The following is a 16,850-nucleotide window of genomic DNA, read 5'->3' as shown; positions in this document are numbered from 1 at the left end:
CTTACTTTCTTCTTTAAAACAAAACAAACTACACATACACACGCAAACATATTTATATATATATATGTGTGTGTGTGTGTGTATATATATATATGTGTGTGTGTGTGTATATATATATGTGTGTGTGTATATATATATATGGTTGGTGAAAAAGTAATTGCAGTTTTTGCCACTGAAAGTAGTGGCCAAAACCGCAATTACTTTTGCACCAAACTAATATATAGTCTTGAAACTGGCAGGGTGGAGCTGCAATTATGTCCCATGGTTTCACCCATATTTTCATACATGCCATCTTTGCAGACATCTTCCATGTTATTTCTCATTCGTGCATATATGGAAATGTTTCTTTCAACCAAGTAGTTGGTAGCCTATTTTTTTCTTGAAGTACATTATTTGTTTTCATTTCTTTGCTTTTTTTAAAATGGTAAGTTATGAATGATGGCTCTAAAAAAGACTAGCTGAATGAATCTAAGTTACATATCCCTTTTCATAAGGCATGTTTTTTAAACCATAAAGGTATGTTTCAACATCAGATGTGTTCTAGTGACACAACTTGAGTAATAACAGTAGCTACCATTTATTAAACACTTACCTACTCTGGGCCAGACGCCTTGATATGCATCATCTTAATCTTCACATCTGCCTAAAAAATTGGTGTTAGGATCCCAGTTTTGCAAATTAAGAGACTAAGGTCCAGCTTGATGAAATGGTGTACCTAATGATACTTGGCAGAGGCAGTGAGGTGGCCCAAACCCAGTCCTGTCTGACCCCAAATTCCTGCATTTGTCTCTGCTCCACTTGCCTTTTCTTGATGATGCCTTTATAGAACTGAATAGACAGCCTTAATGAGGCAAAGAACATTGCTGAAGGTTCAGACCAGCAAGAAGTGAAATGAGCTGGCCAGGGCACTCCACTGGATTAAAGAGAATCTGGATCTTTTGGTTTATCAGGGAGGAGAGTGTCTGGCCTGGAGAGTCTGTGACTAAATCCTTCAAGAGTCAACGGCAAGCCTAGGGCAGTCCAGCAGAACCTGGAGCCTCCTCTCTCCATACTCCTCATGTGGTTTGAGAACTGTGGAAGACTGATTCAGGTCAGTGGGACTGGTCCTGAAAGATCACAGAGCGGGCATTTCGCTTGTAACTGGGTGGTCTCCAGAAAAGCACAGACTGGCAACAGGGATAAAATCCCCTCTCATTTACAGGCTTCAAAAACAATCAGATTATTAACAAAGGGGACCAGGATGGACAAGAGGCGCAGTTTTAGAACAGAGCCTTAGATGAAGAACAGGCTTAGGAAGCCTCTGTTCCTACCCTCTCCAAACATATGAGTCCCTTTTTACCCTTTAGGGACAGTGGTACGCTTTGGAGTCAGGCAGCCCTGGCCTCAAGTTCTGGCTTACTAAGTATTAGTGGTGCAACTTTGAGCAAGTCACTTAACTTCCTGAGCTTCACTTTCTCCATCTGTAAAATGGGGACAATAATGGCTCCTCTTTCATAGGGTTATTATGAAGATTTGATAATGACAACAGCTAACACATAGTGCACATTCACCTGTGCCAGACACTGCTTTAAACATTTTACATGTAATTATCTCCCTCGCTAAGTAAGATAATGCATATAAAGTTCCTAACACAGTACTGGGTACTTATTAGGCATGTGATAGATAATTATATTACTGCTAAAGATGACAAGATCAGTGCCTGCTGAGGTTCCCACTTCATGACTTGATTCATGAGGTTTTCACACATTTTTTTTCTTAGGCTCCACCAGTCAGTCTTCCTATAGCTTTTACCTGGCTTTAACCTGTAGCAGGAGTCCACAGTGCTCCCTCTCACCCATGGCAGTTCTTTCCCAGAGACAGTTCCTAGGCACCCTCCTCACTCTCCACCTCTAGCCAAGTCTTCCTATGTGGGACAAATGCCCCCATACTTCCCCTGGCCATGAGTCTAGAGTCTGCTTATGGCTCTCCTCAAAAACATTACCCAGAACCAACCACGAAACTCTCCACCTGGGCCAGGAAGCATGTAGAGTATGGCCGCCCCTCTGTGCTCAGACCTCTGGACTGCTGTCCCCACTGTTCTTACAGTCCAGATTTACCCACATTTTGCTAGCAGGCACATCACCCCTTTGGCTTATAGGAAGCTCGTGGTTCTCCAAGAGCCCTAGGTTTGTTTTCTATGGGGATATTGTTGCTGACGCTTCAAACGAACAGCAAGCCATATCTCTCTAACGTTACTTATAAGCTGTTTAATTTGGGGGCCTCTGAATAGGATTGAAACATTTCACCTTTGACCATGTCCTGATGTTGCAGCCTGTTGAAGGCATCCTGCATGGTGAGTCTGTTGTCACTCATATTCACCATCTCTCTCAGTTAATGCCATTGCCATTGCACAATCAGATTTTCTTTCTCGTCCTAAAGCATTATTCAAAATGTTAAATAGGAGAATGCCAAAGGTACAGCCCTGTGACTGCCCACATTAGGGATCATCTGCCCCCTCTGGTCCTACAATGAAACCTACTGAAAATTGCTCCCAGCTTCCACATTCTGCAGTCCTCATTTCTGTGTCTTGCACCCCCCAAAATCAAGAAAAGTCTTGCTAAACCCGTGCGGAAACCTTGATACATGCTATGTCCTAATTTCTCTGAGCTGTCAGATGAATAATTCCATGAATAAGGGTGATTGTAACTGGGCTGCCTCTTGGTGAACACACCCACTCTTAGGGAGCTCTGCTCTTCTTTGTGTGATCACACGTCGTTTGTACAATCAGCTCTTCTCAAATGCTGCTGATGATAAATACCCGAATCCCCTATTGCTGAAGTCACCGTTTTAGGCTCTCAGGAAACCTGAACTCTGCTGCATCCCCTGCCACCTAACCCTTCCCTTCACTTACCTCCCAAAGATCCTTCAGGTGCTCTTTCTGGATCCCAGCTACAGTGTCTTGCTGTCTTGACAGGTACTTACTCTGGCCCTGGAGACATAGGCTTATTGAAAGCATCTAGGTGCCCTCTAACAGTCTCCTCGTCTTTCATTTCATGCTTGTTCCACTATACTGTTTGCTGGTCATTCTCTACCAGTACATCCTGTGTGTCTCTGTGACAGACCTGGAGATGAGGAAGTTTTGCATTCTTTTCAACATCCATCCATGCTTTCTCCTAATGCACCACACGAAGTCCCTTTTGTGGTCCATGGCATTATCCCAACGCTTCAGCTTATTCTGGGATTGAGCATCTGCAGGGTCCAACAGCTTCCTGCTACCTCCATTCCAGATCCTGACTTCCAGTTTCTCTCCATGGTCCTAAATATGTTTCGTATATTGTATTGAAATATAACAGACAGTTCAGTGAATTTTCCCAAAGTGAACACACTCATGTAATCAGCATTAAGAACCAGAACATTACCACCACCTAAAAGTCATGTTGCTGTCCGGTCACTCACCTTCCCAAGGGTAACCACCATGCTGGCTGCTAACACTGTAGATTGGGTTTTGCCTCTTCTTGGGCTTGATATAAATGGAATCTCTGTCTGTCCTCTTCGTGTCTGGCTTCTTTCACTCAACATTGTGAAATTCACCCATATTGTTGTATATGATTGTAGATCTTTTATTCTCATTACCGTATGGTTGCCTTAACCTTTCAAAAATCTGATGTCATTACAAAGATCCGAGTGTATGGTTTTCTCTCCACCTACCCCCAACCTGGCTGGTTGTGGTCTACCTGTATTTATTCCTGTCTATCTATTCTTACACTTCTCCATGCTATCCTTCATTTACCCTGCCAAACTGACCTTTCCAAATCATGTCACCGCCCCCTCCAGCTCAATGCATTCAATGGCTCCCTATTACCTCTGGGGTACAAACTCCCATGCTTGGTATTATAAGCCATTTACAATGTGGCTGCAATGTTTCCAGCTTTAGCAACCAACTCTCTCTCCCCGCACCTTATTTATATTCTAACTACTTAGAATATATTAGCTGGCCCATAAACATGGACCCCTTTTCTGCCTCCATACCTTTGCTCATGCTATTCCTTCAGCTTGGAACGCTCTTCCCACTCTTTCTTCCACTGACAAAATCCTTTGAAACTCAGGTCAAATGTCACCTCCTTTGTGATACCTCCTCCAGTCACTCCAGCAGAAATAATTGCTACCTTTTCTCAGCATCCATAGTAAGGCTTGGTTCATGCTGAGACTTAATACTAATTACTTCTTTAAAAGTTAATTACCACATTTCACCATTCTAACACAGACATTCTTATTCACCTCTGGAATCAGGATGCACTTTGCCATTCGGTATCTTGTAGTTGGAAGTATTTTTTTTTTTTTGAGACGGAGTCTCTCTCTGTAGACCAAGCTGGAGTGCAGTGGTGGGATCTTGGTTCACTGCAAGCTCCGCCTCCCAGGTTCACGCCATTCTCCTGCCTCAGCCTCCCCGGTAGCTGGGACTACAGGAGCCCGCCACCATGCCCAGTTAATTTTTTGTATTTTTTTTTTTTAAGTAGAGACGAGGTTTCACTATGTTAGCCAGGATAGTCTTGATCTCCTGACCTCGCGATCCACCCGCCTCGTTATCCACCTGCCTCGGCCTCCCAAAGTGCTGGAATTACAGGCGTGAGCCACCACACCTGGCCGGAAGTATTTTATTTTCTTTCTTGTTGATACATAGAATAATGGTGTTTAAGATTCAGTGAAACATAATATTTCATTTTTATCTCAGCATATTCTAGGAAAGCTTGTCACACTGCATTGTACAGTTAGTTGTCTACAATTCTGTGTTCCTTTTCATGTGTGAGACCATAGACACACACAAAGCCAGCAATCTGTTGAATGAAAGAGATGTGTACCACGCACTAGTACCTGAACATTTACTAGGTCATGGGAGGCGGCGTGGCAGGGAAGACCTCTGAGTGTGGTTTTTCATGAGGTTCCTCACAAGGTTGAAAGAGTTACCCTTTCCTCCTGAGGTGCTGAGGCCCAGGAGACAGTGGTGGAGGGCTGGAGAGAGCCACAGAAGTCTCTCTTCCTTGTGGCTGGCTGTCATGTCAGCTTGCATCAGGGCAGGGGAGGAGAAGTTACATAGGATTAGTTTAATGCCCAATCCTTGATCAGCAAAGCAAGCTTCATTCAATTATAACATCATTCCTATTGGGTAAATAGGATTTGCTTCTCCGGGATCTGATTTATGGCCTGGTTTACTGAAGCATGCTGTGACAGAAAGCAGTAGCATGCTGTTGTGCCAATCTTATCCCAAGCCTCTCTTTTTGAGTAACAACAGTGAGTCTTTTTTTTTTTTTTTTTTTTTTTGAGACAGAGTCTTGCTCTGTTGCCTAGACTGGAGTGCAGTGCCACAATCTCTGCTCACTGCAAGCTCCACCTGCCGAGTTCATGCCATTCTCCTGCCTCAGCCTCCCAAGCAGCTGGGACTACAGGCGCCCGCCACCACGCCCGGCTAATTTTTTGTATTTTTTAGTTGAGATGGGGTTTCACTGTGTTAGCCAGGATGGTCCCTCGATCTCCTGACCTCGTGATGCACCCACCTTGGCCTCCGAAAGTGCTGGGATTATAGGCGTGAGTAACCGCGCCCGGCCAACAACAGTGAGCCTTTTCCTTTGCTTTTTCCTAAAGAAATCAATTATTTCTCCTGCCCCCACCACTCTATGTTTTTTTTTTTTTTTTTTTTTTTTTTTTAGACGGAGTCTCGCTCTGTCGCCCAGGCTGGAGTGCAGTGGCCAGATCTCAGCTCACGGCAAGCTCCGCCTCCCGGGTTCACGCCATTCTCCTGCTTCAGCCTCCGGAGTAACTGGGACTACAGGCGCCCGCCACCTCGCCCGGCTAGTTTTTTTTTTTTTTTTTTTTTTTTTTTTTTTTTTTTTTAGTAGAGACGGGGTTTCACCGTGTTAGCCAGGCTGGTCTCAATCTCCTGACCTCGTGATCCGCCCGTCTCGGCCTCCCAAAGTACTGGGATTACAGGCTTGAGCCACTGCGCCCGGCCCACTCTATGTTATATTAAATAACAAAGGACACAGATAGGCTGGCATCTGACTCTAGTGGTATTTCAGTTACCTTTTGCCCATTTCTTAATATTTCAGACTTTCAAATTTCGTAGGTGGTTTAGGTAAAAGCCAGTATGTTTGTCTTAGTCCATGTGGGCTGCTATAGCAAAATACCTTAGACTGGGTAATTTACAAACAGAAATTTACTGCTGGCAGTTCTAGAGGCTGGAAAGTTCAAGAGCAAGGCACCAGCAGATTTGGTGCCTGGCGAGGACCTGCTCCTTGTAGATGGCGCCTTCTGTGTTCTTACATGGAGGGCAAGACTCCCTCAAGCCTCTTTCATAAGGGCACTAATCCCATTCAAGAGGATGGAGCCCCCACGACCCAATCACCTCCTAAAGGACCCACCTCTTAATACCACTGCAGTGAGGATTCGGTTTTAACACTATTTTTTATTTTTTTATTTTTATTTATTTATTTATTTCTGAGACAGAGCCTTGCTCTGTCGCCCAGGCTGGAGTGCAGTGGCGTGATCTCGGCTCACTGCAACCTCCGCCTCCTGGGATCAAGTGATTCTCCTGCCTCAGCCTCCTGGGTAGCTGGCATTACAGGCACACACCACCACACCGGGCTAATTTTTCATATTTTTGGTAGAGACGGGGTTTCACCATGTTGGTCAGGCTGGTCTCGAACTCCTGACCTCAAGTGATCCACCACCTTGGCCTTCCAAAGTACTGGGATTACAGGCATGAACCATTGTGCCCAGCTGGTTTTAATACAAATTTTAGAGGGACATAAACACTGGGACCGTAGCAGCGTCCTATCGATTTTTCACACGCTTCTGAAATTTGGAATTACAACATAGTCAAATGCTTTGGGATGATTCACTTTATCTGATGAATGATACTCTCATATGTTGTGCAAGATACTACACTATCCTGCCTGCACAAGACCCCATGAATTCAGAAGAATCTGTGGCTGTGTTTCAAGGATTGGTTGAGGAGAAAGTTTGCTCCTGTGTTCATTAGGATTACTGAACAAGGTAACAGTTTTACAAGGTTTCCTCCAGTTTCAGGCTGGCTTTATAAAGAATCACTATATTTATCAGGTATTGCTTTCTGTTGGGTGGTTTTCCTGGGTATTTCAAGGGCATGGGGATTGCCAGACCTATGAGCATGATAAAGTTCAATTGCGTGGTCATCTGGACTTCCTCTGAGGAGTTTCTTTGATAGATATCTTTATTTTGTCAGGATCCAGGAAAGCACTTAATTCTTTCATATGGTGTTCATTATCTTTTAGCAAATTAGATGCCTCTGGGAATTTTCTAAATTCCATCTTCTCCTTCAGAAAATGGATACCATCGCTTGCAATGTGAAAAACACAATAAAAAGTTTCCTTCTGCCAAGAGTAGCAAACTCTGGCTAATAGGTCTAAGGATAAGGAATAACTGGGGTGGGGGGAGCAAAAACAGATTTATTTTTCACTTCATACCCTTCTATACTGTTTGAATTGTCTTTTACCATAGCATATATTTCTTTTTTTTTTTAAAGGTTCTTGTATCACTTTGCCGTTTTTTTTTTATTGCTTTTGTTTCCATTTTTCTCCTTTTTTTCTTTTCCTTTTCTGAAGTTTGTGCAAAGGATGATAAATTCAGTTCATTTAAAAAAAAATCTCCAACAACAAAACAGCAACCGACCCAGCATATTTGGTTTCTGTATTTACTATTGATTTTCGTGTTTCAGTTTTCTTTTTATCTCTGCTCTGGTCTTTCTCAATATTAGATTTACTCTTATGATAGAAATAAAATTATAAAAAAACGATGTCAGCATCTCTAAACTTTGGGAGGGGGAGCTGTTAGGAACGCTTTAGAGAATCTGAGTGGAGGGGTGGGGGTGGTAGCTCATACCTGTAATCCCAGCACTTTGGGAGGCTGAGGTGGGCAGATCACCTGAGGTTAGGAGTTTGAGACCAGCTTGACTAACATGGCAAAACCACATCACTACTAAAAATACAAAAATTAGCTGAGCATGGTGGCATGCACCTGTAGTTCCAGGTACTCAGGAGGCTGAGGCAGGAGAATCACTTGAACCTGGGAGGTGGAGGCTGCAGTGAGCCAAGATCACACCATTGCACTCCAGCGTGGGTGACAAAGTGAGACTCTGTCTCAAAAAAAAAAAAAAAGAAAGAAAGAAAGAAAAAGAAAAAAAACCCCACCTATTTCCTTCAATGGATTGTGGGATTAAATAGTGTATGTGGATCACTTCACATAATGCCCTAATCCCCTTTTTGTTCTTTTTTTTTTGAGACAAGTCTTGCACTGTCACCCAGGCTGGAGTACAGTAGCGTGATCTTGGCTCACCGCAACATCTGCTTCCTGGGTCCCGGGTTCAAGCGATTCTCCTGCCTCAGCCTCCCAAGTAGCTGGGATTATAGGCGCCCACCACCACACCTGGCCATTTTTTTTGTATTTTTAGTAGAGACAGGGTTTCGCCATGTTGGCCAGGCTGGTCTTGAACTCCTGGCCTCAGGTAATCCGCCCACCTCGACCTCCCAAAGTTTTAGGATTACAGGCGTGAGTCACCATGCCCCGCCCCTCCTGGAGACTTGCTGCTCACTTCCCGCAAACCTGGCCTGAGGTGATTTGGAAATGGGGCCCCTTCCTTGGAGAAGAGAAGAGAGGCTTGATGTGGGGTTAGGGCAGCTCCCTCGGCTCTCCAGCTGCCATGTGCTTGTCTGCATAATGAGGCTGTTAGATGGCATCTGATGCTTTCTCCCATGGCTGGTGCTCTCTTCTTCCGTGAACTCTGGGATTGAATTAGGAGTGGGGATTGCCATTTTGCAATTTCTAAGGAGTCCTTTTTTTTTTTTTTTTTTGAGACAGAGTCCTGCTCTGTCACCCAGGCTGGGTACAGTGACGTGATCATGGCTCACTGTAGCGTTGACCTCCTAGGCTCACTGTAGCGTTGACCTCCTCCCACGTCAGCCTCCTGCATAACTGGGACTACAGGCACGCACCTGGCCAATTTTTCATTTTTTTATAGAGATGGGGTTTCACCATGTTGCCCAGGCTGGTCTCGAACTTATGGGCTCAAGCAATCCTCCTACCTTGGCCTCCCGAAGTGCTGGGATTACAGGCGTGAGCCACCTCGCCTGGCCATCTGGGGAGTTTTGAATCATCAAAGGTCTAGAGTTGGTGCCCCAAATCTCTGGAATCCTCTTAGAGCGTGTGCTGGGATGGGCTGTGACCCCAAGGTCAGCCCTGCCAGGTGCGAACAGGTGAGCAACACCTGCTCCTTCTCAGGCCACCCATTCACTCCACCTGTTGGAGTCTTCGTTCCTGGATCCAGTGCCCTCTTCCCTCCCCAGCACTCTGCCAGGTCTGCTGGGCTCATGACCTTTCTCCCTTCCACATTGGCCCCAGCACAGGCATGAGGGTCATCAGGACTCTCATCTCCATGTCTGTCCCCTTGGAGCTTGGAATTGAGCCATGTGCATACACTCGGGGCCTGGTGGTTCCCACACTGCAGCTGGGCTCGCATGTCCCTGCCTCTCAGCTTAGCATCCATGGTATGTGGGGCAGCAAGTGCCCAGATCTGAAGACATCCCTGCCCCTGTCCACCTCTGCCTTCTGATCAGCTTTCTGCCTTGGCCTGTCCTCTTCCTTGTCCATTCTTCCAGTTGACTTGAGCCTTGGCAGCAACCACCACCCCCACAAGGTGACCAGCCATTGTGTTTTTGCCATGTACCAGGCACTGTGCTAAGTGCTTTCTGGGTGTTATTCTTAACACCCCATGAGGTAGGTAGTAGTCACACCGTTTTATAGATGAGGAAACTGACGCACAGAGAGGTGAGATAACCTGACCACGTAGCGAATCAGGAGTGGTGCTGGAGTGTTGATTAGCAGGAGCGTTGATTAGCAATTGCGTCCCATTCCCCTCTCCCTGCAGCCCCTCCCTGGCAACCACTTATCACCATTCTGTCTGTGGATTTGCCTGTTCTGTGCATTTCATGGAAGTGGAATCACACAACATGCGGCCTTTTGTGCCTGGCTCCTTTCACTTGGCATCATGCTTTCTAGGTGCATCCGTGTGTAGCATGCATCAGGACTTCATTCCTTTTCTTTCTGTTGTCTTTATAGTCAAACGCTATCATTGTTTATTTTGTTTATTTTTATTTTTGAAAACTAATTATTTTTACTTCTTTTTATGGGTGAACAATATTCCACAGTATGGAACAACCGAATTTCATTTATCTGTTTGTTGGCAGATGGACACTTAGTTTTCCCCTTTTGGCCATTATGAATCGTGTTTCTTGTTCCTTTTGGTTTGGTTTTCCCGAGAAACTCTTTGCAGTGCCCAGTTGTCTGTATTCCTCTAGCTTGGCTATTTGGAAAGCAAGAGAAAGCATAGCTGAGCGTGGGTGGGTGGATGGTTAGGAGGGGTGTGGGGAGGGATGCAGAAAAGGGGAGTTGCAGGCTTTGGGAGAACCCTGCGCTGGGGGGAGCCTTACACCTGGCCCCAGAGCCATCTGCTGCTAGGCGAGTGTTTTTCCTGTGGTTGATTATTAATTAGGGACCTGTCTTCATCTCAGGCAACTCTTCCCGAGCACAAACTCTGTCTTTCCACACACCTTGGAATAAAAGGATTGGAGAAAGAGAGTGAAGGGGTCCCTCTGATCAGTGGTCCAGGGCATGATACAGAGGTCTCAGTTGTTCAGGAATCTCTGTCTCTGGGGAAGCAAATTCATTTCCCCCCAAGATCCTTCACTCATTGGAATCGGATTCTGCAAATCACTCACCATCTCTAAGTGATACTCAATGCCCCCCACTGGAAAATCTGAGCGGCGGCCCCTCCTCTGCCCACCCTGCCGGGCTGATGTGGGGATTCCCGGAGATAATAGCAGATGTCCTCCAGAAGTTGTAAGGCAGCACACCCACGTAAAAGATGAACAGGGACCCATCCTCCACTGGCCTGGAGCCACCCAAACAGCCTCTCCGTGTTCAGCCACTACTAAGTGTCCAGCTTATTCCTTCCGGCATTTAGTAAACCCTTACATATCACTACTGAAGTTCTGATTCTCTTTCTTAATATTCTCCTACATGTAGTGATTTTTCTAGCCCCATACTGTGATATTAATAAGTAGGCCCTATGAACGTTTTAACATAACAGTGCAGAGATCTGAGGATCGAGGGATTGCATGACCTTCCCAGGTCCACGTGTCTCTAGTGGGACTGGGGTCCAGGCCCCCACTACACCAGCCCTCTGCCTTTCTGTATCGCCTCATCTATGTGAAGGCATCGCCCACGCAGTCTTTCTAATCCACGTATAAAGTGCTCACTGAACTCCATGATCTTCCTGAGACCCAACTTTGATTCAGATGACCCTGTTTGGAAGCCAGTAAACAATGGGATCAGAAGTTAGAACTCAGAACCAATGATCGCAGTTCTCCCTCTGGTCTTTCTGTCAGTAACATATCAGTGGCTCTCTGCATTGCAAAAAGATTAACCAGGATCTTCTCTGATAGAGACTTTAAGAAGATACAGCGTCTACACCAAGAGGCACGTGACACAACCTGGACTCTGGGCAAACCACCGGGTGCACCCATATGAAGGTACCGTGGAAATTTATTACATTGATTTAAGAATAACAATTGTGGATTATACCCAGTGTCCCATATGTAAGAGGAAGCTATGAATAAGTTAAGCCATATGTTCAAATGTGCCAGAGTTTTTATTTGCCTAGTCAAGAAGTATTGCTAAAATCACAAAATTAAATACACATTTAAAAGTCAATTTTCGTTCACATTTAATAGTAAGACAATCTTTCCAGCTAATGTCTAGACATGACTCAATTGTTGTACATTATTGTGAAGAGATCTCCCTGAAACAGTGATGCTATATTACAATTTAAAAAATGAATATGTTTCTTTAACCAAGAGTTTTAGACTGACATAAAGATTGAGCATGTGATATACAAAGTTCCCGTATTATTCTATTCTGTCACCCTACCTTATAATTCCACCTAACTTTCCCATCTTACATTACCGTGTTGTATTTGCTAAAATTAATGTGCAAATATTGATACATTCGTATCTAAAGTCTACCATTCACATAGTGTTCTTTCTTCCTATTACACAGTTCTATGAATTTTGAAATATTTGCCATGTTATGTTTACCATTTTGATCTCCAAAACTTCCCTCTTCTTTACTTATGAATCTCTGTCCTCTTTCTCCAGAAATCTTGCCAACTACTGATATTTTTACCATCCCCTTGGTTTTGCCTTTTCCAGAATGTCATATAGTTGGAGTCATATATTAGGGTGGTGCAAAAGTAATTGTGGTTTCCCCATTCTTTTAATGCCAAAAAGCGCAATTACTTTTGCACCAACCTAGTATTATGTAGCTTTTTCAGATGAACTTACTTCACTAATCAATATACTTAAAGTCACCCTGCTCTGCTGCCTTTCTGTATGGTCTCATCCACTTGAAGCCATGCCCTTACAGTCTTTCTGATACATGCCTTTGTCTTTTCTATGCCTTGATGGAGAACTCCTTTAAATGACAGAATAATATTGTGTTTTATGGATGATTATTTTTTTCATTCACCTCTTGAACATCTCGCTTCTAGTTTCGGTGGTTATAGATAAAGCTGCTGTAAACATTCCTGTACAGGCTTTGTGTGGACGTAACTTTTCATCTCAACTGAGTACATACCTAAGAGCACAATTTTTGGATTGTATTGTGAAAATATGTTGGGATTCGTAAGAATTTGGTGGATTTCATATGAGAAATCATTTGGTTCTGGTGTTGTCTTTTTTGGAAAGTTCTTAATGTTAATTCAATTAATAGGCAGAGGCTGTTCAGATGATCTGTTTCTAGTGCGAACTTGGGAAGATTATGTCTCTCAAGGAATTGATATATTTCACCTAGGTTATCAAACTGTGGGAATAGAGTCATTCATAACAGTCCCAGATTATCCTTTTAATGCTCAACAGTTTGGTAGACATGGCCCCTCTTTTATTTCTGATATTAACAATGTGTGTCATCTTTTTTTGCTTTGTTAGCCTGCATATTTATTAATTGTAACAATTACAATTAATAATTACAATAATTAATTGGGGGAATTATCATTGTTAATGTAGATGAACGCACATCCAGGAAAATGCTACCTACACTGAGCAATGATGGCGACAACTTGTCTTTTCAGTTCTGGATAGGACATAGGCATTTATCCAGCTCTCTGTTCAAATACACACACATGCACCACTCATGTATACACACACACTCACACTTTTACTATGAATAAAATCTATTGCACTCTTATCATTTATAAAATCACATAATCCGGCTGGGTGCGGTGGCTCACGCCTGCAATCCCAGCACTTTGGGAGGCCGATGCAGGTGAATCATGAGGTCAAGAGTTCGAGACCAGCCTGGCCAACATGTTGAAACCCTCTGTCTACTAAAAATACAAAAAATTAGCTGGGTTTGATGGTGAGTGCCTGTAATCCTAGTTACTCAGGAGGCTGAGGAAGGAAAATCACATAATCCATTAGGTGATATTCCAATGTTTATTTAACTCATAACTTCTATAATACATTAATTTGAACTTACAGAAATAAAAAAGTAAAGCATTTGGAAATTGATCCCAGAATACAGGACATTTCTATAGGAAATAAGATGTGAACATAAGACTCAATGAGTTGGATGGTGGCAATAATTAATACTTAGGACTCAATTTATAATCTAATCAAATTAGATTAAGTACAATCATGACATGTCCCGTATTTTTCTCCTATGACTTTGTATAATGCTTTTACCAAGTAGAAAGTTTCCAAGTCTACCCACCCAAGTAATTTTCTTACCCTGTTTTTTGTTTTTTTGCAGTGGGGGTTTGTTTGGCCTCCCCAGGATGGACTGGAGCATCAGTAGTGCCTGGGTTCATCACAGGACAGATACTCAAGACACCCTGATCACCATTAGGTGGAATTGAAGGAGCCAAAAACGGGCGCAGTGGCTCCTCAGCAGAGACTCTCCTGAATGTATAGACATGGGAACCACCTTCAGCATCAAAAAAGGAAACGTTCTGCATGCCCATATCCAGAAAAATCCCCACTCGCTGTAGCTTGCCATCTACGAAGAGGAAAGTCAGCGGCACCGTGCTGGCAGAGAGGCGGCTTCCAGCCCTCAAACTCACAGTCCAGAATCCATGCTCTGTGGTCAGCTGGATCCTCCCTTTGCGGTGAACAGATTCTCTGCAGATTCCCAGGTCCCATTCTGTGCTTGTTCCCACGTCTACCTCCCAGTAGTGGCGGCCACAGGTAAAGCGAGAGGAGCCCAGGACACAAATGGACAAGTCAAATCTCTCGGCAAAGTCTTGCCGATTCTGTCTGATGCGCCCACTTCGGACGCTCCTGAGGTCATCAGAAATGAGGAGGAAGTTGTTGGCTGTGTTGGCATCCAAGGTCATATCCACTGTGAAAAGGAAAAAAGGTTGCTCAGCAAATGGACCGAAGCCCACCCCATGCTTCTCCTCTACTTCAAAGGCCCAAATGTCTCTTGACTTTAGTTTCTTTAATTCTCCCCCAAAATCAAAACTTCATGAGGCAACTTCCTTGACTAGTTCAAATTCTCACAGGTATGCTTTGTAGCAATACCGACTCTTATTCACGGTAGCAATTCTTATTTTACTTTATGTCACATGTTTGCTTCATTGGACTTTTCTTCATTTAGAGTGGAGGGTCTCTGAAGGCAGACACCATGACCCCCTTTCTACCACCTTGATGCAGGAACAAATAAATAATAAGACAATGCAAGTGGTCGATATTAAATGATATTTGTTTCCACGTTTTATTGCTTCAATTTAAATAGTATCTAAAGCATGATTCCAGGCCTTTGTTTTCCATGTTTGTAAACAAATTAATTGTGCACAGTTCTGACAGCAGATGGGACATCTCTGCAGCTGACAATGTGATGACAGAGGAAGGAGGCGGTGAGATCTGGCCTAGAGAAAATTAATTGTCCAGAACATTCAGAAAAAGAAATCTACAGAACGTATAATCCTTCAAGTCAAAAAACTGATATGATCACCAATGTAGATTTTATAGATTACAGTAAAACTTGAGGGGATTGATTGCTGTTTGATGGTGAGTTAGGGAATGAAATGAATGAACATGGGCAAGGAAGGAGGAAGATGGTTCCAAACATGACTTGGCCAGGGTGAATGTGTCCTCCATATTTCAGCAGAGAGACAGGTACTGGTAGGTGGAGGAGTAGAGATTGTGTCAGGGCAGAAGCTACTAGTGTCAGGGACATCATAGAGGCCCACCACCATTTATAGGTGTAATTCTTTGCCCAGGCTGACCATAATCTGTTCATTTAAATGTCCCTTTTCTCCGGAGTTATGGAGAGTGATAGTATTTTCTGTAGCCAGGACCCCTGTTGAAGCCCATGGTGCATGGATGAGGAGACCAGCGTCTGCAGCTCTCCCCACAGTCACAGAAACCACAGGTGCTCCATTCCAAACTCTTCCCAACCCTGGGGTGAGGTTGTTTGGTGCAATGGATGCCAATATTCACTGTGCATTAGAATTACCAGGCCCATTTTAATGTCAGAGAAATTTACCTTTGCTAAAGAGAAATTCAAATTCAGTTGCTCTATGTTTTTGCTACTCAGCAAAGTCCCTAAGCCAGTGGGAACAATCCTGAGACCTCCTAGTTCAGAATCTGCCTTTTAACAAGATTTCCAGGTAATTTAAGCACACTAAGTTTAGAGAATCCCTTGTCTAACCCATGACATAGACATCGCGTTTTTGTTTGTTTTTGTTTTGGAGATCACCAGGTGATTCTGTGTGTTGTCAGGGCTGCGAATCTGATGATGAAGAAGCATCTCAATTTTAGATGCCAGACAGCAGCTAATCCCCATATGGAATGGGGGGCCAATTGCACAAATGATTTTTCCTGGTCTGGTCGTGGGAAGGGGGCAGGGTATATAGATTCCTTACCTTGGAACTTGCTCATCCTTGGGTTCATCTGCAGAATCTTCTTCAGCTTGGGCTCCAGTTCCTTGATGTGGGAAACCAGCCTCTCTAGCTGCCGATTGGGCCTGACTTTGTTCTTCTGAGAGACCGCAGAACAGCAACAGCAAAGTAGGTCCTCCCCACGGGGCTCCTTCTGCAGTGAGTTGATGCACTTGAGGCAGACGCTGCATCCACACTCCAGGGACATTGGTTTTTCTAGATAGTCTGAGCAGACGGGACAGCTGCTCGCTTCTTGGAAGAGTGCAGCCATGTCCACTGCCAGGGGAAAAGTGCACAAGGGAAGAAAATTTCCATGAGATGAAAGCCTGTCAGTTGTGACAAGTGACAACCTTTTCATGCATACAGGTATTGTGTTCCAGCTTTGTCACTCCTAGAACAAGGCCGTGAGTACAAACACTCAAGTACATCCCCCCACCCCCGTCTTCAGAGATCTGAAGTTCTACTGGGAAGGAAGTCACAAATCATCACTGTGCTCTAAGCTGAGGTGGAGGAAGGGTTCATTCTCCTGAGCCAGGAGACCCAGCAGCTGAGTCTGAGCCAGTGACACGGCAGCACCCATGTGAGGAGCAGAGAGCTGGGGTCACTTCACCTCCTCCTAGGGCAGCCCGAGCGAGAGACTGATTGATGAACATAAGAATTAGGGGTTGGGAGGCCAGGCGTGCCTGTAATCCCAGCACTTTGGGGGGCCGAGGTGGGTGGATCATCTGAGGCCATCAAAAGTTTGAGATCAGCCTGATCAACATGGTGAAACCCCATCTCTACTGAAAACACAAAAGAATTAGCCAGGCGCGGTGGCAGACGCCTGTAATCCCAGATACTTGAGAGG

The 16,850-nt window shown here is 44.3% G+C and overlaps 1 protein-coding gene across 1 annotated transcript; it reads right to left on the bottom strand.

Annotated features, from left to right (window-relative positions):
• Positions 1-13,542: 13,542 nt before the first annotated feature.
• On the bottom strand, positions 13,543-16,850 carry LOC126929865 (ret finger protein-like 3). The gene is made up of 2 exons (XM_050746546.1): positions 15,989-16,850; positions 13,543-14,460 (listed from the first exon to the last, which is right to left on the bottom strand). The coding sequence occupies exons 1-2, from the start codon at positions 16,359-16,361 to the stop codon at positions 13,847-13,849; spliced, it is 987 nt and encodes a 328-aa protein (XP_050602503.1). The 5' UTR covers positions 16,362-16,850; the 3' UTR covers positions 13,543-13,846.

This window comes from Macaca thibetana, chromosome 10, assembly GCF_024542745.1.
Source record: "Macaca thibetana thibetana isolate TM-01 chromosome 10, ASM2454274v1, whole genome shotgun sequence".
NCBI classification, from domain to species: Eukaryota; Metazoa; Chordata; class Mammalia; order Primates; family Cercopithecidae; genus Macaca; species Macaca thibetana.
This window is presented reverse-complemented; position numbering and strand designations above follow the sequence as displayed.

What these genes read in the sequence shown, in the direction of transcription:
- LOC126929865 (XM_050746546.1), bottom strand. Translation starts at nt 16,361, where the DNA reads ATGAAAAGGTTGTCACTTGTCACAACTGACAGGCTTTCATCTCATGGA. An exon ending in AAGGATGAGCAAGTTCCAAG is followed by an intron (nt 14,461 to 15,988) that starts GTAAGGAATCTA and finishes TCCTTTTCACAG; the next exon opens with TGGATATGACCTTGGATGCC.